The sequence below is a fragment of the Hippopotamus amphibius genome, chromosome 4 (assembly GCF_030028045.1).
Source record: "Hippopotamus amphibius kiboko isolate mHipAmp2 chromosome 4, mHipAmp2.hap2, whole genome shotgun sequence".
In the NCBI taxonomy this organism is placed as follows: Eukaryota; Metazoa; Chordata; class Mammalia; order Artiodactyla; family Hippopotamidae; genus Hippopotamus; species Hippopotamus amphibius.
In genome coordinates, this window is record NC_080189.1 from 39518785 (window position 1) to 39546730 (window position 27946).

Consider the following 27946-nt stretch of genomic DNA (forward strand, 5'->3'; position numbering starts at 1 on the left):
ATTCCTAATTCAATTGAAGCTCCAAGGAAAGGAGTATTGAGTCTCCTTCAGCATTTAATTACTAAGCAAACCTAACAACTGGCAGCATTTAGGCTGGGAAGAGAGAATGGGTATATTGACAGGAAAAAGATTGTTGTATTGTGATAGCAGAGGTGTTTAAGTTTTTAAAATAGTACCCCTGACAGTGGATTTTAAGGAACAAACTTTAACTTTATTCATTAAAGACTTTTAGGCTCATTTTCCTGCTTAAGATCCTTCTATAGGGTAAATAGGCATCAATAGTGTTTCATGGTCAGATTGTGTTGAAACTTCAGTCTCATCTCAGAAATCTGTGCTCGTTTTGTCTGGTATTAATACAGCTATTTTTTTCACGATTTATTGTTTTATTATATTATCAATTCTCTATGTCCTTTTGCTTTGGGTATCTCTCTTATAAGCAGCATATAGCTAAATTTTTCCTTAGTTGGACAGTTTTTTCAGTTAACTAGATTAGTTCCTTTACATTTATTCTGATCACTGATATATCCAAATGCCATCTGCTTTTGTGCTTTCTATTGATCCTGCTTTCTCTATTTTATTGTCCTTTCCTGCATTCTTTTGCCTTAATGGGTATGTTTAAATTCTGGTTTTTTATACTGGCTTGGACATTATAGACTACATTAATATTATTAATTTTAAAACTTTTTAAATGTGTAATTAACAGTCTAAAGGTAAATATGTCACTCTTCCCTAGCAAAGTTCAAAAACTTTGGAAAAATTTAATTCCAATCACTTTTTTCCTTTCCTATATGTTATTAGTATAAGTCCTCATGTAGTAGAGAAGGCGGGTGGTGGTGAGTGAGCTCTCTGGTCTCTTTTAATAAGGGTACTGATTCCATCATGAGAAGCCTAGCCTTATCACCTCATCTAAACATACTTATCTCCCCAAAGGCCCTCATCTCCAAATACATCACACTGGGAGATAGGGTTCAACGCAGAAATTTTGAGGGGACATAACTCAGTCTACAGCGCAGATAATTCAATTAAGAAAGAATAGTCTTTTCAAAGAATAGTGCTGGAAGATTTGGATTTCCATATGTTAAAAAAAAAAGGAAAGAAATTTGAACTTTTTTTACCAAATTTTGGAAAGTACTAAAACTATAAAACTGGGGAATAAGAAGGAGAGAATCTTCATGATTTTGAATTAGACACAGATTTAAGCTATAAAAGGCACATACCATAAAATAAAAAATTGGCTAAATGAGCTTCATGAAAATTTAAAATATTTGTCCTTTGAAGAAGAAACCATTAAGAACATGAAAAAAATATGCCACAGATTAGGAAGAAATATTTGCCAAAACTCTAATGAGTTTTATACAGACTGTATAAAGAAATTGTATAACTCAATAGTAAGTAGATAAGCCGCTAAATTTAATTTTTAAGAAATATAATAGATATTTCACCCAAGAAGAGAGCAAAGGACAAATAAGTACTCAAAATCATTAGTCACTAGGGAAATGCACATTACAACTACCATATGCCCCTAAAATGGCTAAAATTTAAAAGAATGATGATTACCAAGTGTTAGTGGTATATGATATAACTGGAACTCACACACTTGGTACAGCTGCTTTGGAACCCAGTTTGATAAATTTGTTGTAAGGTTAAGCGTTCTTTTACTATATGACCCAGCTATTTCACTTGTAGATATTTACCCAGGAGAAATGAAAATGAAAACATGTATCCACACAAATACTTAAATGTTCTTGGCAGCTTTATCGATAGCTGCCAAAAACAGGAAACAACCAAAGTGTCCATGAACTATTTGTGGTATATTTATTTAGATTGATAAACTAATTGTGGTATATCTCTATAACAGTATACTGTTAAGAAAAAAGTAACAAATGACTGACATATGCAACAAAATGGATTAATCTCAAAAGCATATAGACTACATTTAAAAAAAAAACAGAAATAAAAGAATGTGTATAGAATGATTCCATTTACACGAAATTCTAGTAAAAGCAAAACTATAGTGACAAAAGCTCAGCCATCGTTACTGGGAGCCAAGGATGGAGGTAGAGGCAGATTTGCTGGCAGAAGGGCATGAGGGAACGTTTTTGGGTGATTCAGGTGTTTTATATCTTGATCTAGTGATTATGTGATTGGGTAGATTTTTAAAACTTGTTGAACTGTATATTTAAAATTGCTGAATTATATTTATATCCTAACAAGGGAACTCTGCTGCCAATTTGTTATTCTTCTGAAGATAATCTACTCTTTTTTTCTCCAGCAGCTTTTCCAAAATTTTTAGGGAAGAGGGGTTCCTTACTGTTCTGCAGTTTCATTACAATGTATCACGGTGTGATTTCTTTCCATTTATTTATTTGTGATTCACTTTGATTATAGAAGCTGTAATTCATGCTTTCATCAGTTCTGGAAAGTTCTCTGTCACTATCTTTCAAATGTTATCTCTTCCTTGTTCCTTTTTATTCTCTTCCTTTGGGACTCTCATTACACTTATATTACATTTTCTGATAATGTTCTCCATCTCTCCTACTCTTCATTTCCTTACCTCTCTGTGCTAAAGTTTAAGTAATCTTTTAGATATATATTCCAGTTCTTCTTTCTTTCATTTATATTCATCTGCTTTTTAATCCACCTATCTAATAGTATATTTTAATTTTTAGAAGCTGTTTTTTTCTCCAATATCTGTCTTTTAAAAATGTATATTGTTCCTTGCTCATGTTTTTAATTCCTTTTTTAATTTTTAAAAATATTTGAATATGTATAAATTATATTCTGTGTTTGAGAAATCCAGCATTTTAAGTCCTTGGGGGTCAAATTCTGTCATTTGTTAGTGAGTTCTGACTTATTAATGCTGATTATTTCCTTGTGAGTTCTGTTTTTTGCATTGTGAGTGCCTATTGTCTGGGACTTATCTGTAGAAAACTTGAAAACTCTGAACTGAGGGATTATCCCTGAAGAGATTTATAGTTCTTTCTGCCAGATTCCTGTAGCCAAAGTTAATTCTTAACTGTCCCAGACCACACAAGCTATGTGAATTTGAACCCCAGTCTCACCTTGAGAACAGATGTGGATTCTCAAGAGAGAATTCTTTCCCTTCCAGAGGTCACTCTAGATAGGCAACTGTCCTTTTCCTTTTCCTTTCCTGATGGTAGATTACTTTTTTCTAGTCCAGTCTATTAATGATGCTAAAAGAGATCTAGTTCCAACTCTTGATCTTACTGAGTCCTGAGCTCTGTACTCCTGATTGCTTCTGGCCAATGAAAACCCAGGGCTCTAGGATCCAGGGAGTGTCCAGTAAACACCCTCAGGGCACCCACTACTTTGGACAATAAAAAGAAAATCAATAGAATGGTTTGAAAAATAAATAAAAAAAATACCTTAATCAATCATGAATTATATTAATTACCTACATTAAGAATGTGTGTGTGTGTGTGTGTGTGTGTGTATTTGGGAAATACATTAAATGTTAATTTGTTTCCTTTTTGTGACATCAAGGATTGCATAGACAATTTTGTATTCAACTGATGACACTCAAAAGATTCAGAGACTAAAAAAAAATTGTTTTCAAGGTCAAATCAAATTGGAAACAATCATTCTTCATTCCATTTATAAGACCTAGGTAACTTGTCTTGGTAAAGCTAGTACTAAAAATGCCTTTTTGTAGACAGGTAGTTAGAATACCATGCAGAACTCATTTTTGACTGTCAAAACCAAAATTATTTGCAAGCCATAGATACATACAACCTTGTAGGCTGACACCTCACTTAACTGTTAAATCACCTAAAAGATTATCTTGTCTTTCTTTTATGTGAATTCAGGAGAACAAAGCTATTTAAAATTCCTTCTCTAGAGAGATTCTATTAGGGGTATTATATTTCTTCGGCAGTCCTAAAAGGAACCAGTTCAATATTTTAACATCATATTTTTTAAAGCTACTTTGGGTTAATTTTTTAAAAGTTAGACCAAAGCCTGAGAAATTAAATATGCAGTATGTATGTGGCATGAATTTTTGCAGGGTTCTGCAGTGCAAATGGTTCTTTCACACCCTGCCTAGTGTCTAGGTAAGCCATTCTCTGTTAGCACACCGCCATTCAAATATGCAAGGGATTAGTAAGTGAAAACACAGATAGATAGATTGTGCTTTCACCTACTACTCTCTGCGTGTTTGACTATGCATAAACAGATAGATCGTGTTTTCACATGTAAGTTTTAGACTATCCCAGAAGGGCATAAATATAAAAGAAAAAAAACATTCACTGTACCGTTAAAAATATTCTATAGCCCCAGTGCAAATGTAGGGGAAGGAAATTATTGAAGCATAACTCAGGTAATCTTAAAAGACTGATGCCAATAGACAGTAGAGGCTGAACACATTCTGAATTATAAAATGAAAGAAAATAGTGGACAAAGGAAGATGGTAATAATAACTACCACTTCCTGGACTCTTAACTATACATCAGAACTAGATTGAGTGCTTTACCTAAAAAGTCTCAACCATAAGAGAATCCGTTTATCAAGTGTTTCAACATATCACTTTTATCCATAGAACAACTTTTTGAGTTAGGTACTATTATTTGACCTATTCTGCAAATGAGGAAACCAGCATTTAAGAGTTTTATTAACATGTCCAAGATTACGTAAACTTGAAAGCGCAAAGTCAGATATCAAAGCCAAGATAGGCTGATTGCAGAGACCATGCTCTATAGCAAACTCTCCATTATATTCTCATCTAACTACTAACTTTCATCTCAACCCAGTTAGGGTATATCTAATCCATCCCATTTCAAACATGGACAAATAGAGCTAGAAACTAAGTAATTTTCACAAGATTACTTGTGAGTAACAGCATAAAGATTAAAACTGGTTTAGTCTGTTTCCAGACTCTATGCACTTTCTAGTATATTATTCAACCTTTGTGGCAGTATTTTTCATTCTTTAATTATACATTCAGTTGATCATTCATTTAACATATATTTGTTGAGCACTTTGTACAGTGCATTCTTTTGGGCTCTGGGAATACTTTCATGAACACAAAGCACAAAGTTCCAAAATTCACGTTCCAGTGGGGAAAAGATGGGCAATAAACGAACTCGGAAGTAGATACCATGTTAGTAAGTGCAATGAAGAAAAGTAAAGCTTTGCAAGGGGCTAGAAAATGATGGGAAGATGAACGTGTTTAAAAATTTTTAATAAGATGGTCAATGCAAGAAAATGTGCAACTGTCACTGGTAATTTTATGATACTGTAATTTTCTGTCACAAGTATCTTGACTCCTTGGTTTATATGACACTGAAACTGAATCTGATATAAAACTCAGATTCAGTTTCCAGAAGAACATGCTTGACTTAAAACCTACCATTTCATTGCAGAAATGATTGGTTTGATTTCATAATTCTGCTTGAATGATTATTCGAGGAGAGAAAATAGGTAATTGTTTCCTTTCTCAGTGCTTATCCAAAATAGCCCGCTTAATAAGGTAAACAAATATTTGGACTTATTAGGAGAATGTGCCTTGCCAACAGTTAAGTAAAAGGGGCTTCTCCGCATCATTAACATTCGATGTGGGATATTAGTTCTTAGAGGGAATCTCATTATAAAAGCAGTAATGATGTCAAGAATTAATTGACTGACTGATGTTAACTGAAGAAAATTTATATGACAGTTTGATGTATTCAACTTGTTTTTGCTTTTCTTTAAAAAGCTGAAACTCTTCTTCCTGGTAGCAATTAAAAATAAACAGCAGTCATTTACTTACTGTGGGCTTCTAGTGGCCACAGCCTTGCTTCCTTGCATACATGATTTATTGATCTAAAGCAAAGTAATTCAGCACTGAAATTATCTTGAATATTAAAAACCATTCTAGATAAAGAATAGTTTCAATTTCTATAGCACCAAATTATGTGTAGTTTTCCTTTTTCCTGCATTCTTCTGTACATATACAATTTACTAACAAAAATGTTCTGATTTGGACTCCACCTCAAAGAACAGTGTATAAGGCTCAGTCTCTGGGGTTAAGTCCATAGACTTTGAGGGGTGACATTTATTCATTTATTTATTCAACTGTCCTTTATTGAGAAGTTTCTTTAAGCTAGGCATTGTCTGAAATTCTTTGGAGAATGAAAAGAAGAAAAAAATAGTTTCTGCCCTGAAAAGAATTTATTATTATAGGCTTGGGATAGTATTTAATCTCATTCCATCCTTTTATTTAATTAGTTATATTATAATTTATGTAACCAATCCCTTGTTGATTATTTAGAAAGTTTTTTTAAATATAAAAGACCTGTGTTGAACATCTCTGGTGATAAATATTTGTCCATATTTCTGATCATTTCTTTGGAATGGATTTCTGTCAGTAAAATGACTAGGTCAAAAGGCACGTCCATTTTAGTCTATTAATAAATTTGATAAAAATTGGCCCCAAATGGCAAAATAGGAAAAAAGTTGTATCATTTCACATTGCCACCAACACATTGTGAGAGAGCCTCTTCTTACTTGGTTTCCTTGTCAGCCTTAAGAAGACAGAATGTTCCACTAAACGTATGTCATTGATCACTGCTCTCTAAATATTGTCTTCAAAATTGCTAAAGAGTTTCTCATTTTCAAGAATGATTTATGAAATCAAATGGTGATAATCAAAAACTTTCAGTTGACATTGATAGCTTATATTTGACAAGAGATCATCTAGGTTTTTTTTTTCTTATATATTATGAATTTTAAAGTATTCATAGGTTATGAAAATTCTGTCAGTTAGTTTGAGAAGTTTATTTGACTAAAAAAATGAAGATTGCAGCTAGCTCTTACCATTGAGGTAAAAGCAAATGTCAGAAATAAAATAGATCTGTATTTTGTTGGGGCTTATTGAGTTTTATAAAAACATATGCTATTATGAATTAAATTCAGTAAGCACACCATTATCTGCTTGGTACTAGTGCATCTTATTTAAGCACAAAATTCCTACCTACAGAAACATAAAAAATACTGTGGATAGGTTTACAGGGTCCTAACCACATCTTATTTAAAAATAAACTTCTAGAGTAGCCTTACACTTAACCTATAATAATCTATTGCATGTTTGTAGCAGCATTTTTGCTCTTCCTGAATTTGTATGCTTAGCTATTTGATCTCTCTCTTTTCTGATCTTTTCTCAATGGTTATGCTGTTTATTTCTAGAACCATGGGACACAAAAACCGCTATGTCAAAGTCCCCCGTGGTCACATCTGGGTTGAAGGTGATCATCATGGACACAGTTTCGACAGTAATTCATTTGGGCCGGTAAGTCATCTTATTACTGATATGATTGGATTTCAAATGTAGGAACAAAATTATGTCACATGGGTTGCTCAGTTAACCCAGCCAAGACTAGTTATGAATTTTATAGTGTAGCAGTTTATGTTTGAATATTTCCTTTTCAATATCATGCAGGTAATGTAAGCTGTCAGTGGGTGGGGTGGGTGTGTGTGGGTGGAGTGGGTCTAGAAAAGAACTTGGACAACTCAGTAAGGTGCCAAAAGATCCTTTCGGCTGACTACCTGATCCCAAAAGAAACGGTTGTTTTTTCGTCACATGGATGCTTTGTACCATATGTTTTCAGTTAGTGTTTAACAGAAATAATGTGTAAAAGACCTATAGACATCAATTTTCTAAGTCATTAGTTAAAAAGTCACGTATAATGGAAATCATATTGGTAAGTACCATTTTTCAGCTTTAAATTTGTAACAGAAATGCTTACATTTCTTATACCATGTATTCCATACAGCATGTGACTAAATTCATATTTTATATGTTTTTTCATTTTGGAATGCACATAGAAATTCTCTACTTATGAACCCCTGCAATAAATCTTTATATAAAGTGAAGAATATTTTAGTTAATGGAAACTGCACCTGATTTCTAGTACCTATGGCTCTTTAAAAACTCGTATCTTCAACCCATTAAATTTTCCTACATCTAGGTGTATCCATATTTATATGTATGTAGAAGTTAACATTAAACACCTTTAGATAGGTTTGCAAAAAAATTATCCACATCCTTTTGTCTAAAACGAAATGGTGGTGGTCTCTATAAAACAATTTTCTTCACCCATTATGAGGGACCACTATTATTGTCACTGAAGGAACAGACCCTTGACTCACCTTTGGCTGGTACAGCAAGAGACTTGGGGTTGGATAAGTGTTATGCATAAGTGGAAGGGAACTTTAGGAGACGACCCCTACTTCTTTTTTCTAGCTGCAGTGATGATAATAAAAACAGCTAAGATCTTTCTTGCTTTTGAGTAGTAATTATTACAAAAATACAATTTAATCATTGTAGGGTATATCAAAGATGGAATGAACAGATTGGAAACGTTGTAGATGACTTAGAGAGTGTAGTAGAAGTGACTTTCATGAAGAAGCTTAGTAGTAACTTGAAAGTGAAAATAAATCACCTAAAAGCAGTTTTATTTATCTCGCATCAATAAGGTTAAATCTATTAAATGTGTCATGTTGGCCAAGTCCACATTAAAATGTTAACTTTAGTTTGGGTTTTAACTGGTAAGGTAGTGACTCTGAAATGATGTGTTAAAAATGTTGTTCTGTTATCAGTTGTGGGGCGTGGGGTAAATAATTATTTATTAATAATAAAATACTAAAGCTTGAAATTGGTTTGTTTTTTCTTGATTTAGTAAATAAAGCCAATGTGATCTTATCTATGTAATTGTATTATTGTTAGTCACTCGTATTCCAGATGATTTCTTATTTGGGAGAGAAAAATGATACCAGATAGCCAGAGTACTGGGAATTGCACATAACCTTCAATATCATATCTACTGCGTAATTCTTTATGGACTGTCTTTCCTGCTGTATACTTAATAGTAGTATTGTGAACCACTGAACTATAAGTAGACCCATGAAAGTTGAAAATATATCAGGTATGGGAATATCCTCTGTCACTTATATCTTAAAAAAAAAAAGAAAAAGTGAGAACCATGTGGGAAGGGCAATCTCATTGTGTTTATTACAATAAGAAACTATGATATGCAAAACACTGACAAATACATTCTGTGCAGGACTTTAATGCCATCAAGTTTTTAAATGAAATCTACTCATTAATTATAACTTGAACCAGTAATATGTCAGAGACACGAAGCCACTTTGAAATTTAGTGATTTTTTCTTCTTTTTTTAAATAGATATAAATATATGGATGCAGAATGGCTTTTGGTTCACAAGTTGGACTAAACTATAAATTTCCATTCACTTAATTTGTATTATTTTTATTTGTCAATATTAGATGAAGAACTCCTACTAGGTTGAAGGAAAACATTTGTCACATGATATACTAACCTATTTGTATTTGATGAGTTTTAGTACATATATTTTTACCCTTACAGTGAGCTCTCATGTTTTATGTTCCAATAGCATTTATGCCTAGGAAAAATGATTATTAATGATGCTCCCAAGCAAGTTTTAAAAGGACAGAGGGAAAAAAAGTGAATTAAAGCGCCACAATTTTTATTTAAAGCTGAGCTGTGATGTTTGAGTATAGATATTTCTTTTTACATTTTTTATTAATTAATGGTTATCTGAATAATTTCATTGTTTTAATATTTTTATAATTCTAAAAAATAAAATATAAAGTTTTACAATTCTAAAAAGCCAAAATAATCTTGAATCTTAAAGTGCACATAGACTTGAAAGTTACTATATTTTCCAGTAATTCTCAGTTGAATTCTTTGGCTTATCCATCATTATGCTTGGGGATTGTCTGTGGAAGGTCAGTAAGTTTCAGGCTTTCTGAATTGTTGATTCATTTCTCCCCTTGGACACAGGGAATGCACTTTTCCCAGAAATAAACAACCTACCTAAAATCAGCCGGGATTGTCTCCAGGATGCTTATTTTTGTAGAAACTGACTGAAGCCTTTATCCTTCATCTCTCTCCCAAATAACTTCAGAATTGTAACCAAATATGTTTAACATGCTTTAACTCTTTGAATTGCAATTATACTTTATCATAGCATCTCCTCAGTTTATTTTAAATTGTTGCCTACAGGTAGTCACAATGGAGCTGACTTTTTCCATATTCAAGTAGATTTTTAGCTGTAATCTAGTGAAGAAGAAGAAAAGAATGTCTTACTCTTTTTTCCCTTGTTTCTTTTAATATTTCCTACTTATTTCTTAATATTTTAATTTGCTTTTCTGATTTCATTTATTGCCACAATATATAGGCTCAAGAGGAAATTAGTTTTATTAGCGAAAGATGAATAATGCATTATGAATTTAGAGAGAGCAATGTTAAGTTATAGAAATACAATGCATTACAATAGAATGAGATCCAACAGCTGCACTTGCAACTTGACCTTATGGAAAGAAACTGGTAGACTCCCTTATGAATATAGATATAGTAAAACAGAAAATCAGATAATCTTAGCTTTTTGACCTCATCAGTCACGTGACCTATATGGATCTACATTTCCTCATGTATAAAAGGAAAAACTTCCTCTCCTCTGAATTCATCTTAAATAAATACTTAATAAAATGATCATATATATACAAATATAAATATATAATTTATTTAATATACTCCTGTTTTAGGTTACTGAGGAGGTTTACTAAAAATTTAATGATATGTTTTTGGTTATATGTATATAAAATCTTTTGATTGTATACAGAGAGAAATTTTAATGAACATCCTCAGCAACCTAACATAGGAATAGAATTAAAGTATGTTTCATCCAGAGGATGAAGCATTATGCAGTCGTTAAAAACCTATATTCGTGAAGAATTTTAATGATATCACGTTCATGGTATTGTGTTAGGTGAATACGTGAAAACAAAGAATGGAATGTAGTATTTGTTAATTGTGCCAGTTATGATTACAGTCAATTCTTTTTCATACATTTGTACTTCTCTATGTTGTAAACGATCTATATCAAGTTATTACCTTTATAATCAGAAGAAAATAATTATTCAAAAAAATAAGATAAAGCTGATAAAAGTAAATGACTTCTAAGTTTCATTCTGACTCTACATTCTATAAAAATGTTTTATGGTGCTACGGCCAGTGGGAAAAATATCACAGATGTGATTGGGTAGGAATTGTTTCAATTATGAATACGTCCCTATGGAAGATATCTGTGCCAAACCTCTTAAATATGTCATCATTACGCAGTGATAGAAAATGCCCTATCTTCTCATAATATGGATTCAGTAATGTATGACTTTAGCTCAGATTTCTAGTGTGACAAATATATTTTGTTAGTGTCCTTTCAGATTTTGATTATTGTCTAGAAGTGTTTTTCAAAACATATTACTACTTGATTTCACTGGATTGTGTATTAAAGATATCGATGATTGCTTAGAAAATTCAGAAAGCACTTCTCTTGGTAATGCTTTTGCTCTGTGAAAGACATTAGCCTTTCCCTTTACCATCTCTACTTCCGTGTAGATGAAGTTAATACATTTCTGTGGTGCTCATCTTCTTTGCCAGCACCCAGAAGTGACTGATTGCGATAGATATTGATAAATTTTCTGCTTGCTTTAAAAGGAAAGCACCTAAAAATCAAATTTTGTATTTGTATGTATGTGTACATAGCTGTGAATTTTCAAATAGTGATTTTTAACTATTTCTGATTAGCAGATTCCTCATCAATTAAAAATGCAGGCAGTAGTTCTTTCTTCCATTTATTATACGTACTCATTTTATTATTTATATTTGAAATGGTCTCATAGATATCCATTCCTTTTGGTGAAAACACACATGTGACCCTTTCCATGGCCTCCATTTAGCTTGTACATTTCTTATCTTTCAATTTTTTTTCCTATTATTTTAATCTAGTTTTAAGTTATGAGCCACTTAAATATGTTCACTGCTTGCTGTGTAATGATTTGTAGTCAGGATGAATGTCATAATAGAAATTCTAGGTTTTTAGTATCTAAAATAAATAATTTATTTTAACTTCATTGACCAAAGGATATTAGGGGAAGAGGAAAAAAAAACAAAACAACTTTTGGTTTAAACAGTTCAGGGTGAAGATAACCTTTCCAAGCTGTATAAAGGTATTTTGAATTTTAGGTTTGTGGTCATAGTGTCACCTTGTGAACAATTTGTGTGTAGGAACCTTGAAGCAGAACTGAACAATTTGGTGCAGAAACTATGCATGATATACTGCCTCTATCTGAGAGTGGAAACTGGGAGTTACACTAAATATGAATTCTTTTTAGTTCCAAGTCATTTGGAAAAGAGCTAACCCAATCACTTATTTCATAGATGCCTAATTAAATAAAATACTAACCCCCTAAAATGTTTTCTTGAAGGAAATATGCCTAGTAGATGACAGTTTTTGAATAAATGAGTATTAGAAATATTGTTTCTTAATTAAATGAGCTAATGATCTGAAAATGATAATCTATAAGAAAGCATTGACATGAAGATTAAAATTTCATGGAATTCCTTTTGAACTTAATGAAGTTCAAAATATTTTTTACTTTTTAAAAAAGTACTGAAAAAGTAAAGGAGAGGAAAAATAAAGTTTATATTTTCATATCATATAAGCCTTTCATTTATGTCTTTAAGACACATTTTTGAACATCTACCAATTGTCCAAATTGATTTTGGCCTGGATTCCATCGGGTGGAATGGATTAGGAGAGATGAGGATTATATTAACTACAAAGAGGGTGTTAGATGAGGTAATATGTGGGAAATGAACATTAAAAGAGGTTTATTAGTCGTGCCTCTTCTGAATTTTCTCCCTATGTTATGCATTTTTGGTAAAAAAAGAAAAAGAAAGAAAGAAAGAAAGAAAGAAAGAAAGGAAGGAAGAAAGGAAGAAAGAAAAGAAAGAAAGGAAGGAAGGAAGGAAGGAAGAAAGGAAGAAAGAAAGAAAGAAAGAAAGAAAGAAAGAAAGACAGACAGACAGACAGACAGACAGACAGACAGTATGTAATTAACTAGGGTAGCAAAAGAAGGTTACTAGAGATACAAGGAGGCTGAAAGGGAGAGAAAGGGATGGGAAGTTATGGTATTTCTGAGACCAACTGACAAAGGGGAGAGTTGGAATGGAGTTTGGGGAGATGTTTAAAAGATTCAGAGGATATAAGGACAGAGATTCAAGTTGTGGAGAATGAGTGCACTGAGTCTGTGAGTCTTCTCAGTCCTTTTGCCACTGTCAAGAGATGCCCTGATGCCTAGGAAGAGCATAAGAGGGTCAGTAGATACAGCAGTGACTGATGTATAAGCCCTCCCTGCAAGGAGGCAGACAAATAATAGGGCAGAACTAACACAGCACTCTAAGTAGAGGTGTGAGACAGAACCTCTTAGAGTAGAGTAGACATTTGTGTACTGAAAATCCATAAGAAAAACCTACACAATCATCTGGGAGGATTTGGTAGAATAGCATGTTCTGAAATTGGTGTGAATAATAACTATTTGGTACAATCTCGTATTGCATAAAACACTCTGGATGCTGCATGTTTTGTGAGTGAAGTGGTTTATGCCTGGAGTGGTTAATAAGTTTCAGCTGCATTGAAAACACTGTTTATACAGTACAGAATTGTCTTGTGGACATAGGAGAATGAATTGACATTTCATTTTATGTATTGTTGAAATGTAGCATTTTCCTTGTGTAGATTCTCTTCAGCAGCTAGAATAACTTTTATTTAAAACCAGCCATTTTCAAATAAAGAAAAAGGTCATTAGACTATGTTGACAGAATCTAAGTAAAGTGTTCTATTCACACTTTCTTTGAAACATGTTGCTTAGATTTTAATTGGTTGTATTTTCTTGTTTTCTTGTAGTACAGGCTTTTGTTCATTAAAAACTTTGTTAGAAACTAAAACAAGCTCTATTTATAGAAAAATATTTGTGACAAAAGTCCCTTGGTTCCTAAAATCATAAAACCTTACCTTGGTGTTTTCCTTCAATTGTTTTTCACAATTCCTTTAAACAGTGCCAGATCCTAGCAACCTCACATGTTTTACTCAAGTATAATTCTTATTTGGTTGGCGTAGGCAAAGGCATGCATTTCGTAAAAAGGCCAAAACCAATGAAAAAAAAGCCATAATAATTAAAACATCTATATATCCAAAGATAGCTAAGTCTCAGAAAAGAGCCCAATCTCTGGAGCAATATTCAAAACATAGTATCACTGTTGGTTGGGTTTAATTACAATACAGTTGGAACATCAAAAAATAAATATGATTTTTTAAAAAGAGCACGGAAACGTAATATCAACTAGAGCTAGTGGTGGAGTAAATAATATCATTTTCTACCCCCTGAGAACAGAGACAAACTAAGCTTCCATTTCTACCAAATCAAATTTTGTTTCTGTCTTAATTATTCTGCTAGTGTAGAAATCATTTTCCACATGATTTCATTTTCAGATAGGAGAGATGTCAGCAGAATTGTCATTAGACTTCATTGTTATGGCAAATATTGTTCCTTTGGGCCGTTTAGTTAGAATTAAGCATGTCCATTACACTAGAAATGTTATATTTACTGACAGTGGGTCAGGAAACAAGATTTAGTGAAATATATGCAGTATTACTAATTTAGCAATTTTACAAGTTCTCAAATTTTTTTAAGTGGGGTTGAAATCCTTATTATTTATAAGAGATAATCAGTGTCTACATTACACATCTACATAGAAAACTACAATGGAAGATATAAGTAGCCCAAAAGAGAAGAAAAATCTTCTACTGCCTTGCCTAGACTATACAAGGAGAAAAAATTCAGCTATTGAATATACTGTGATTCAAGGTTTGAGATTGAATTTCCTCATTTAAATAGATGTTTACTTATGAAATATTTACTGAGTAATTGTTTGCTCTCTACTTCTCTTAATATGCAAACACAAAATTATGTAAATAACTCTGTATTTCGACTGAGCTTCTGGGAGATGACTTTCTCTAGAAGTTTTTAATTTCCCTAAAACTTTTGTTGGGTAATCCTAAACATGACTTTGCTCTGTGTCAGCATCTTATTGGGGTTTTTTTTCCTAAAAAAGAAAACTTGCAAGAGAATTAAAAGATCAGTTTGATCGTCAGTGAATTGGTTAATTCTTTTCTGTGTGACGGAGCCATATATAAACATACCACTTATTAGATATTATCCACCGTTTTAGATACTATCCATCAGAAGGCCTATGCAGGTTAGTATTATGTTAAAATTTGTCTAGCTTGGTGAATCAAGCAAGTGACAATGCAGTTCTTTATAACAGTGGTCAGAATCAGAACCATCAGGTGTGTTCTATTGATAGGGCATCACAGGCCCCATGGCTTTTTCACTGATTCCTGTGATATGATTTCTAGGTATTTCTGCTCCAACTCATCCTCCTGTCACTAAGAATTTTTCTGAAAGGAACTCTGATCACATCATTCCACTTCTTAAAACAATATCATCAGCCTACTAGTGCCTATCATAGTTAATGAGGAAATGTTAGAAGCTTTCCCTTTTAAATCAGAAACAAGACAAAAAGATTCTCTTACCACTTCTGTTCAACATTGTGCTAAAGGTCATTGCCAGTGCAGATTAAGGCAGGAAAGAAATAAAAGACGTGGCAATTGGAAAGGAAAATTCTAAAGTTTTTTTTTTTCCTCAAGTATGTTATTGTCTACTTAGAAAACCTAAAAAGAATCTGCAGAATTATTAAGACAATTCTACAAGTTTATCAGTACAAGAGCTGTCATATACAGTGATCCAACAGGTCTAGACCTCATTGACAAATAGAAAACACAAATTTAAAGAATTTGACATTTAAAATAGCAATAAAAAAATGCAGGGTAGTTGTTACCTTTGGAAGGGGTGGGAGTGAATATGGTTGGGTGGGGTGAACAGGGACACCAAATTACTGGTACTTTCTTAAATCTTAAGCAGGCTGGTGAGTATATAGCTGTTCATTATATTATGCTGTATACCTTTCATGTCTGAAATGTGATAGAATATTTTTAATAATTACATAAACAAAAATATTAAAAGTTGGCCTCAGTGGCTGCACATTACTCACAGCAGGTCTCTTTCTAATATTTCTGGGACCTAGGGCATGGAGGTCCACATACCACATATTTAATATTTTATAGCTATTAGTCAATAAACTGTTAAATATGTTCCTTTCTCTTAACTTGATATAAATATACCTACATATGGCTAAAACCAGCAAATATATCAAACATGACTGAATTTAATTATTGTAAGTCTGCATATTCTGCTGGAAGGCCTGGGATGTTTGGAAGAGTAATATAAAAACACATATAATTCATAAATTATTATATATTTATTCATAAAATTTTTCTGACCTCCATTTTAGCAAAATCACTATGTTTTTATAATAAAGATTTTCACATAATTTGCATTTTACTTACAATTATATAAAGGATTAAAATATTTAATTGCACTAGAGTGTAGAAAATTTGAATATATATTTATCAAAATGTAAATGAAAAGTCAATGAAAATGAAAAGCAAATTTGTTCAAATTTTCCTAAAATTTTTAGATATATCAGAAGTACCTTTTAAAATCAAAAGGCAAAATAAAATGACTACTAATGAACATGAAAATTATATTAAAAAAATTTAAATAGAACTGAATTTTTAAGTATTTAAATAATTATAGCCTATTACATATTTTTATAAAAGTAAATCTATTTACAGTTTAAGGATTCAATTTCCACATAGTCATCTCCAGAAAGAGACTGTATTACACTTTATGCATATCGTATCCTGAACTACATACATGCAAAATTAAGAGGCACTAAAAAGCCATTTAAATTTTTTGCTCAGGAGGGTAATGAGTAAGAAGAGCCATGTCAGCAAGACTGATTTGGGAAAATTGTGAATGAAAGATGAGATTGCAAATAGACTACTGGTAGAGAATGCAATTACTCGATGATATTATTGGTTCAAGTGGGAGATGATTAGGCTAAGGTGGCAGTGATAAAAAGATGAAGAAGTGGGTTGATTTGAGAGTCCTTAGGAACCAAGAATTGATTGGATGCATGTTAGAGTCCACTGATTGAAATTAACTCACCATATCTGTTAGAGAAGTTCCCCAGCTGAAATACTGAGCTGTCTTCATGCTCACCTATGATGGATCAAACCTTAACATTAAGCATGATGAGCTTAAATCATAATGATATTTTTCGGATCATCTTTACGTGGAAGACCAAAAGATGGAAGTGACAACATGATGTCTGCAAGCTTGTTTAGTTTGCAAAGTACTCGTGGAGATACTGCAGTGGGCAGTCTTGACTACCTGCGTCATACTGATTAGACTTGCTGTTCTGACCTTGGGAGAGAGAACTGAGTCTTGCTCATGACTCACTGAAACATAAAGACGAGTATTATTCCATGGAAATTTTGTTCTCTTACACTTAGCACCCGTGTCAGCTGATCCACGACCCACCCGTTTCACAGGCCTTCTCTGTTCTTTTTCTCAAGTTCTCATGTATTTCAAAAGGTGAAGGTGAATCCAAGAATGCAGAGGCTAATGAGAAGGAAATAAATTATGTAAATACTTTGATTGTTAAACTGGTTGATATAAAAGCAGGTTTAAAATTTCTTTTTCATTATTGTTATTTAATATTATTATTTAAAATGCAAACATGTAGGATACAGTTCAAAATTTAAGTAGCTTTAAAAAGCAAAAAGAAATTGTTAGTTTCGCTGAAGGAAAGATGCAGAATATTAGCCCTAATTTCAATTTACATTAACTGATCTTCCCTTTGAATAAAATTACAGTATTAAAATAAATATAATGGTATTTTGATCAGTGGAAGGAAGGGGGAAATTATAGGACTTCATCAAGTTGTGGAATTGTGGGCCTAGTTTTTTTTAATCACTAAACCTGATTTTCATAAAGATAATTATTAACTAGAATTTACGTTAGGCTAATAACTATATTAGGCTAAAGTTTTACATAGATCTCCAGCGATTTTGAAGAGTTGAAGAGCTTTAACTGAACCATTTTCAAAGCTACTTAAATCTCCCTTGTTGTGAAGTGTATTTGCCTATTCCCTGTAGAGGCTTTAAACTCTATCTGCCTAGTATTTGCTGAGAAGCTGCAGGCAAATGAAAGATTCCTCTCAAATGAGCCATGATTATATTTAGGTTGTTCATATAAATTAAGTTTCACTTCAAAAATAAACTAATAGGATTATAAATTATGTCATTTCTCCAAGTCATTATGGAATTGTATGGTCTCTGGTGAAGGAAAAGTTCAAATCTTAAAATATTTGGTCCAGAGGCTTTTAAAACAAACTTAATTGTGTGCCTCTTTTGACATTAAAACAAAAAAACAAAAAGCAAACCAAAAAAAAAATAGATATTTGCTCAGTCTTTCAAACAAAGAAAATTTATGTACTGCATAGGGAATTGTAATGCCATTAAACGAATGAATTCTTTAAATCTAAAGGCACGGTTTCAGTGGGATGTTGTTTTCAGATTCAATGCATTACCCTGAAATGACTGAAAACTAATAGTACAAAATGGGCAAGGCTGTTTAAAAGGCCATTCATCAAAGTGCATGGTATTTAAATAACCTTTTTTGCCCAGATGGACATCGCTGGTAAAGTGTTATATCTTTTCAAATAGTATTATACTGCTGAGTCACACAAGTATACTTTATAAGAACTTTAAATAAATTTCAAGAGTAACTTCTCATTTGATTTTATGGTAGTCACATAATACTTTATTTTTTAATTTGGAAAAAAAAAACTACCATGCTTTAGCTGGAGTATTTTTCTCTTTAGATGAAACTACTATTTAATGGCAGGGAAGTCTCTCTACAGCCTTTTTATATTTCACATAACAATATTGTATTAATATGAATTTTTACTATGTGCTTCTTCAACCTGTCACTACCCCTAACTGTCTCACTCCTCATTCTTTTGGAGTCATTATTCATAATACATTTTTGTTTGTTTGTTTTACCAAAGGAAATTTAGTATTTGGTTTTAAGGAAGAAGATGAATAAGATGTCTGTTTATGAATAGGGTTTAAATAGGACATGCCTGTGTTTGAGGACATTACCCTAAATTGATAGATCATTATCCTTTACATTCAGGAAGATTACCTTCTTTATGAAGTTATTTTCTATAGTCTCTGTTTTTAATTTCTGAAGGGCTCCAACATGGCTATGGGGACTATTACCATGATTCTTTGATCAGTATATCTGTTTGAATGTGCTTTTCTATAACCTCAGTCTGGTTTAGAAATAAGCCAACCAAAAACATCATGAATCATGCAAAGCAGAATCATCCACAGATGCATGGGAAATACACTCTGTGTTCTTCCTGCTCAATCAGAACTAAACTGGGCCTAGAGTAAATTATAACTATTATACATTCTGTGTTCTTAGCCTCTATTTCTTTTAGCCCACGGCAGAAGCCCCTCCTTCTGCCTTAGGAGTCCAGATCTCTCCTGCTCTCAGAATTCTCTTCCTCTGCCCCTCCCCAAAGGAGGCAATCGAATAACCTTTCAGAAACAGAAAGAGAGAGAAAGGATGAGGGTGTCAGGGAAGGGGCGGGGTGGGGGTGGGGGGATAACTACTATCTTTTGCAAATATTGCTTTCAACGTTTTATAAATGCAGCACAGACCTTTCCCCTCCACTCAGCATCACCACACAAAGAAGAACTAATAAAGCAGTAGAAATAAGCTAGCAAGAGGAGGAGTTCGTTGTGCAGTGATGGCTCCCTCAAAGGGTCATGGGGTCCCCTTGCTTGTCCCTGAGGGCGATGGTGACCAGCACTTTAAAGTAGCCTCCAGCCTCACCGTGACGGATGCCTGTCTCTCCCACCCCAAGGCCTTCTGAAGCTGGGGGGAGCCCAATCCCATGGCCATATCTGTGGGCTGCTTCCCAGTGCTACCTATGACAGTTGGAGCCAGAGGAGAGAATAATCTGACCTCAGACTCTCAGTCCAGAAGGTAGTTTGTGTCATGTGCCAATCCGGAGCCAATTAACTATGACCTGTGGAATAAAATCTAGATAAGGAAGGACTGTGATTGGCCTGAGGTGCCCATCCTGAAACAATCAATCGTCAAGGGGTGGGACCCTATGGTAGCCATAGTTTGAATCAGGCATCTACTTCGAGATCAACTAATGTGGCCAGAAGGCAGTATGACATAAAAATTGTGACCGTCTCATGGAAACTTTATTTTGCTGATGCCAACACAGAGAAGGGGATTGTTGTTCCCAGCTTCTGCAGGGTGCTAGGCAAATGAAAGAACAGTCTACACGATCATATAATAAAACGTGGAAAGCATATATCCTGTAGCAAGAGACAGAGGTAAAACACGATGAAGTTCACAAAAATGGTTATTTTCAACAGGAAAGAAATGGATAGGCTTCCGTGAATTCAAAGAAAAGACAGGACTTGGGCTTGTGGGCAAATGGGAAAGTAAGTTTCTAGAATCAGAGAGCAAGTTAGAAGCAGGGAGGTAGAAGCCAGGACAGGTACTGGGTATTTGAGCAATTTGATTTGGGTGGAAATTCAACTGTGGGAAGGGCAAATTCTGAATCCAAGACTTGAACATAACACAAAGAAGTTTGGACGTTATGTTTGGGCCATGAAGCACCCAGAAGGCTTTTGGGCGGGGTGCAGTTGATTCCAACAGCAAACTAGGAACAATAATCTGGCAGTGTGGTGTAAAATGAGTTGGAGAATGAAAAAAAAGGTGAAAAAACTTACCCTACAGAAATTCCACAGTATTCTCCACAGTACACAAATTAGCACAAGGGTTCTCAGGCTTTGGCATACCTAGAAAACATAGATATACATACCTAGAAAACATATATACACACCTAGAAAACATATATATACATACCTAGAAAACATATATATACACACCTAGAAAACACTAAGAGAGCTCACTAGAAATGCAGGTACCTGTACCTGCCCCTCACACATTTTGGTGTATAAGCGTGAAGTGGAGCTTTGGGATTTACATTTTTTTTTTTTTTTTAAAGCACCAATGACCAGCTGAACGTGGCAAAAGAACCATGCTTTGAGAAATGCAGATCTTGGGATGTAATTTGGAGAATCGGTTTAAGTCCTGACTGTGAAAGAGCCCTGGTTCACCCTTGCAATTTGCTGAGCTTTCAGAGCTCTGGCTTTCAGCGCTGGTCTTGGTGTAACATATCTGAAGTCAGAGCCAAAGCAGGAGGTTGAAGGCACGAAGGCTCACTTCTCTCCAAAGTTTCCGTGGGCTCTGTTTCATGTGGTGCCATCTCTTTGTGGATAAGTCAACTGGAAATTTTACAGCATGACTCACCCAAAGAATAGCATTGAGTTGTTTGGTTTCAGAGGGGGAGCAGTGCCAGAAAAGATTAATGTATTCTGTTTTAAGACGAAGTGTGATTGTTTTCTGTGGCTTCAAGATTCCGTTTTTTTGCTTGCAATCTATGCAGATTCAAATTCAGTGCAATTTAAATGACAAAGGGTGATTTGGGCTGTTTAACAAATGGGAGATTGGTATTAATCATCAGGTTTTTGGAGTTTCACTCTTGGCAGAGGGAGAAGTGGTAAGTCCTCCTAGGAGTACTTACACAGATGCAGTGTATTAGGAGACTTTGCTTGGCTATTCTTTGTTCAATAATTAATTAGAAGTCTTTTCAAAAATCTCCTTATGTCTCCTGAATTAGGAGCAATAACATTTTTATCCTGTGCTGATAAATTCTAAGATCCATATTTAGATTGATTTAAGGCATGTGCCAGATAGTATATTTGTTTTGGTTTTAATTCTATTGTTAGTTGTTCTTGTTTGACAGTTTAAGATTAAAAGCTGATAAGGGTCTGAAGCTGTGCTAAGACTTTCTTTGTATCCTCTTCCTTTTCACCATTCTACCTTTTTTCGATCATTTTCTTTTGCAGCCCAGCTAGATGCCTAGCCTTTGAAGAGATGATTCATTCATTTGGCTCAGGGTTTGTCAGGGTTACTTTCATGTTACCAAAACCAGTGATCTTTCCCACATATTCCTCTTATGCAGCCTTTCAGCAGTACTCGACAGAGTTGACCACTTCCTCTTTATAACGTATTAAAATTTTTTTTCTCTTAGCTTTCTTGAACCCACGCAACCAGCCATTTTTTCTCGGCCTCTTTTTCACTTTCATTTTTCTCTGTCAGACCTCTAAATTTGGCCTGCCCCTGAGCTCTGTCCTGATCTTTCATCGCTATTTAAAGCTCTCCCTAAGAAAATGGATCCCATGTCTTTAAAAGATGTTTTTATGCTTTGGTGTTCAGAATTATATCTCCAGATTGATCTTATCACACTTGGATAGTCAATAAGCATCTTAGATTTAACATTTCTAGAGTGAAATTCTTTGTTCCTTCCCACTCCCGTCTTCTTTCCTCAGATTTCCCAGATTTTAGTAGATGACATCACCATCTACCCAGTTACTCAAGCCAAAAAGTTAGGCGGCATCCTTAATGTCTCACGTTTTATCACTCCCACCTGCAACCCACCATCAAAGCCTAGTAGTTTTGCCACCATCATATCCTCAACTTGCCTGCTTTCATCCACCTCCACTGCTGCCTCCCTAACCTAAGTCATCATCATATCTCACCACAAGAGCTTCCCAACTGGCCCACAGGCTTTACTTCTTCACCTTATAAACTCCAGTATCTAGGTAGCAGCTGGGGTCATCTCACCCTCAAACCAGGTCCTTCCCCTACATGAAACACTTCAGTGGCCTCCTGTTGCTATTAGAATTAGAAACCTTCCCTGCAGTATTTTCTCTGATTCACTTGACTGTGGCCTTCAGGCGTCTCACACCACAAGGCTCCTGCACCTCAGTCCTCCCTGTGCTTTGTACCAGTCAGGTCTTTCAGTTGCTTGAACAGGCCATAGGTCTTTTGTACTAGCTGGATATTTTTCCTTGCTTTCTCTTCCCTTAGGTCTTTCTGTAGCTGGCTTCTTATTTTCCCCACTTCAGAGAAGATATTTCTGTGCACCCAATCTAAAGTGGCACACACACACACACACCCCTCTGTCAGCACTATTATTACCGTGTTGTTTTTCTTCATAACGCCTATCACTAGCTTATATTATTTCACTTCTTTATTTTCTTTCTTTTTTTAAATCCCCTTTAATAGAAGTTAAGCTTCATGAGGTCAAGGGCTATGTCTTTTGGGCTCTCTGCTATAGAACAGTGCCTGGCTCATAACAGGCACTTAATACATCTTTTTTAAATGGATAAGTGGATTTCTGATCTGTGAATGAGCTTAGCTCTAATGGTACCTCCTGGTTCAGAAATAAGAAGTTAGTGGAAGGTATTCAAGGACATCTTTGGAAAAAAGAGACTGTCTGCTTATAGTGGCCATAAGAGGATGGGATTAGGCTAATGGCATGATGTATTTTCCAGGAAGCACTGGATGAGACTAGAGAGTAATATGATTCCACCTTAAAAACAAAATGATGATCCAGCAATCTCACTGCTGGGTGTATATCTAAAGGAAATAAAACCATTATCTCGAAGAAGTATCTGTACTCCCATGTTCATTGCAGCATTATTCATAGTAGCTAAGATATGAAGACAACCTAAGAGTCCATGAAAGGATAAATGAATAAAGAATAAGGAAAAGAGTCCATGAAAGGATAAATGAATAAAGAATAAGGGTATACCCACATACATGTATACACATACACACACACACACACACACACACACACACACACACACACAAGTATATTTATTATGCAGCCATGAGAAAGAAGGGAATTTTACCATTTGCTACAACATGATGGACCTTGAGGGCATTATGCGAATTGAAATAAGCCAGACAGAGAAAGACAAATATTGCGTGGTCTCTCTTATATGTGGAATCTAAAGGAAAGAAAGTCAAATTCATAGAAACAGAGAGTGGTAAAGTGGTTGCCAGGGGCTGGAGGTTGGAGGAAATAGGGAGAATTGGTAACAGGGTACAAACTTTTACCTATAAGATGAATAAGGTCTGAGGAACTAATGCATAACATGGTAACTACAGTTGATAACACTGTATGTATAATTGAAATTTGCTAAGAGAGTAGAACTTAAATGTTCTCATCAACCCCCCCCCCAAAATATATATAGTGATGGATGTGTTAATAAATAGGTGAGTGGAATCCTTTCACAATATGTATATCAAATTATCACATTGTACACTTAAAATATCTTATAATTTTATTTGTCAATTATACCTCAAAGCTGAAAATAATTTTTAATTAAGAAGATGATAGGGAAAATAAACTAAAGCTCAGCTAAGTAGGTTTTTGCTCTAAAGCATTCACACTCTACTACTAACAATAAAACAAGCTGATCAAAAAAAAAAGTGATTTAACTAAAGCAAACAGGACAAGGAGAAACAGCCAAGCTTTCTTATAGGTGGAACATGGGGCTTTTGTGATAAGTAAGTGGACCAGGCTGGCTGAAACCTGAAAGAAGGGCATAGTATGAATAAGGGTGGTAGGAATCTTTGGTGACATCAAACAAATACCTTCCTTATTTAGAGAACCAGAAGTAGGACCATAAGATCCTGGTGCTATCAAGGTATTACTGGGATGTTAAGAATACAAAGTCTCATTTAGTACAGAACGACCTGAAATCTAGGAGTTAAAAAAAAAAATCTCCCTGAGAAGTTAGAAAGAGGGATAGAGCCACAGCTTCTGATTCGATTCTGAAGCTCTCTAAACCAAATCCTTTTTATCCATAACTAAAATCTTATAGCATTGTTTTACAAATTTTAATGTGTGTTAAAGTCACCTGGGATGCTTGATTAAAAATGGAGATTTTCCATCCTCCATGAGATACTGATTTGGTAGTACTTGCCTGGGTTTTGGCAAGCTGCATTTTAGCAAGTATTCCCCAAGTCAAACTAATGCCGTTCTAGTGCAAGGTCAGCCCATGCCTTGATAAACAGTGGCTTAGAGGAGCCATAGTTTTACCTACTGTTAAGTAGCTTTAGACATAGCTCAATAATGTGAACACTTGAAGTTTTGTTTTAATTGTTAGTTATTTAGATATAGCAGAACTCTAGACATGTGTCATTCTAAAAGTCAGGCATTCTCATTTTTATTACAGTTATGGCATACTCTGCCTTTTCTTTTTTGGTTGAGTTTTGAAAAATGTAATGTTTAAGATAACATAAATTATTTGAATTTATAGAATCAGACTTTAAATTATAAAACTAGTTGGGAGAAATGAGAGAGTATGTTAATTAATATTTTCTCTTATTAGAAGTTTTAATGGCCCCACATACAACTGCTTCTACCCATATGATTTTCCTGAACTTTGGGAGCAGAAATTCTACTATTTGTTATTTATGTAAGTGGTTCGTGTATAACCAAAAAGAACCTGAAAAAACTACTTAAATTGTAAACATGACTGCACTCCCCAGAGAAAAATATTCTTGTCTTAGAAAAACTTAGAGCTTCCTTTTCAAGAGAATACTAAAATAATTGGACTTTTCCGTAGTTTTTTTTCCCCCAGAAATTTTGTTTCTTTTTAAAAACTTTCTTTTTATATTCGGTTCAGAACTTGTTAAAATGTGGCTATTTTCCAAAACAAAAATCGATTAGATTGTAGAAAGAACAATGGAGATAGGCTAGTTGATTCAAGGAAAATTGTATGTGTAAGAAGCACCAAATACAGTGCTTAGTGGGGTATTCTGTGCATTTAATTATTCATTGAAAGACAGTGGCTGGCTGACTGCTTGCAGAATCAGCAGTGTGTGCCCTCTGCCAGTTCATATCTTCTACTGTTAGAGATATTCCGAAGATAAAACATGTCTGAGTAATCTTTGTGTCTGTTCTCTTGGCCTGACCCAGATCCTAACACTCACAGGTTTAATGCATGTCTAGATTAGACCAGCACATTTGGAATACAAAATGCAGTCATCGTACTATGAGTTGAACACTCTAGTCCCTTTTGATGATCAAAATTGTAACGATATTACCTACTGAGTTATAGTTATACTTGGGGTGATTGATTTGGGTTCTTGTGGCTAAACTAGCTCAGAGGGTTGTCTTGATCTGACTTAGCTACTCTTGCTGTAATGACTGAATCGACAAATTTCATGCCTCTTGTTTCAAACAGAAAAATGGGCTGGGGGAATAAGAAAAACAAAGAAATCCCTTAGCCAACATAATATACACCAGGTGTTCTTTTTCGCAGCTTGACTTAGTCTTCCTCATCCAATACCTCATGCTCGTCTCTATCTATCACTGAATTTTAAAGTCGGTTACACGCTTTTTTTTTAACTCACAGGAATCTCATATTCAAAATAAAAAGAACTTTGCATAGAAATGTTTCAGTTTGAGTTTGTATCTCTTTGAAGGTCAGCTGCCTTTAGTTAATTGCTCTGTTTTCTGGCTCTGTGTGTTGATTATTTTCACCTGGAGCCTAAAGACCCAGGGGGAGCTCCTGGGGTGACAGTCCTGTGACTGAGCAGTGCGGGTGAGGGGCTGAGAAATGTCATCCTCGGAAACCTCAGCATGAGGATAATGAGCTCAGGCATTTCAGAAACCACCCAGCTTCTGAGAATGGCACTGGAGTGGAGTCACGCTTATTTTTGCAATTTAAGAGCTTGAGGCTCACCTACTAAAATAAAGAGCTTTCAAACAAAAGCCTGGAGGAAACTGGATTGGTGGTTGCTTCCATGTGCACAGGAATGGCCTTGCCATTTGACTTGATCCAAAGTGAAATGCAGAGATGATGGCCAAGAAAAGATACTCAGGGACAGTTAAACTCACAGAAAGTTCTTATTAAAAAAAATACATGAAAAGATTTTGGGGGTAATAACAATCTCCCCACATACACATACATTATCTTATTGCTCATACTTTTATTTTTATTTTTTATTTTAAGGAATGTCCTCTCACTGCCATGGACTGAATTGTATCTTCCCCAAATTCATATGTTGAAGCTCTGTCCCCCAGTGTGATTATGTTATATTTAGAGATAGAGCCTTTAGTAGGTACTTAGTTTTAGATGACACTATGGAAGTTGGGCCCTCATGAATGGATTAGTGCCCTTATAAGCAGAGGAAGACACACTGGAGCTCTCTCTCTGCCATGTGAGGACATTGCAAGAAGGTAGCCGTCTGCATGCTAGGAAGAGAGCTCTCGCTAAGACCTGATCGGGATGGCAACCCTGATCTCTGACTTCCAACCTCCAGAACTGTGAGAAGAGCTGTGGTCGAAGCCACTCAGTTTATGTATTTTGTCATGGCAGCCTACGCAGACAAACGCACTTACATGGTAATAATTAGTTACCATAGGAATAGGTTACTGGCTGAGGAGGTGTGAATAAACAGACCTCATCCAAATAAAATTTCCCTTAACCAACAGTGTACATAGGAGTATATATTTTTTTTTTTTTGGTATATGAAAATTTATCATTGTATTTGCAATTGTAACTGTAGCTTGAAGTTCTTTTCATTCATTTTGGGTTCTTTGAACATCTTGTAAAATACTGCATGGCCAGTGTATAGAAGAACAGGCAGCTGCACGTGTATGATTTGATTTAGGGAACACTGGAATCTCCCAAGAACCAATCAATAAATGTGAAATGCCCAAGATCTGAGATTCATTTCTTTAGGTTTATGGCTTTGTGTCGCTGGGAAACCCTCAGTCAAATGTCAATAAACCTCAAAGAATAATGTATTGATACTTCACTAATATTCTTTTCAGCATAGAGTAATCTTTAAGATTGGCAAGTTTTTATTTTAGGAAGGATGGTTAAGACTGAAGAAGAGGAGATAAGAATAGGGAGGTTTCACAAAGGAGAAGATGGGTCATGACATGTCCACAAAGAGGGGTGTTAGAGGGAAGAGCACCCATGGGGGTGCTCAGGTGGCAGAGGGAGAGCGCATTGGTGCTGAGTGACTGGACTATGCCAAGAGGAGGAGATACTCTATTCTCTCTGCTCTGTGGCTCAGTTTTCCTTCTCTCCGCATCTGCTTTATACAATGAATATCCTGCAACCACTGC

General features: G+C 34.7%; 1 protein-coding gene across 2 annotated transcripts in view; it reads left to right on the plus strand.

Moving 5' to 3' along the window:
* Window positions 1-27946, plus strand: part of IMMP2L (inner mitochondrial membrane peptidase subunit 2) — an 875861-nt gene that overhangs the window by 661470 nt on the left and 186445 nt on the right. For both annotated transcript variants that reach the window (XM_057730837.1, XM_057730838.1), the window contains exon 6: window positions 7180-7282. In XM_057730837.1, coding sequence (XP_057586820.1) covers window positions 7180-7282 — 103 coding nt within the window. The remainder of the gene's footprint in view (window positions 1-7179; window positions 7283-27946) is intronic.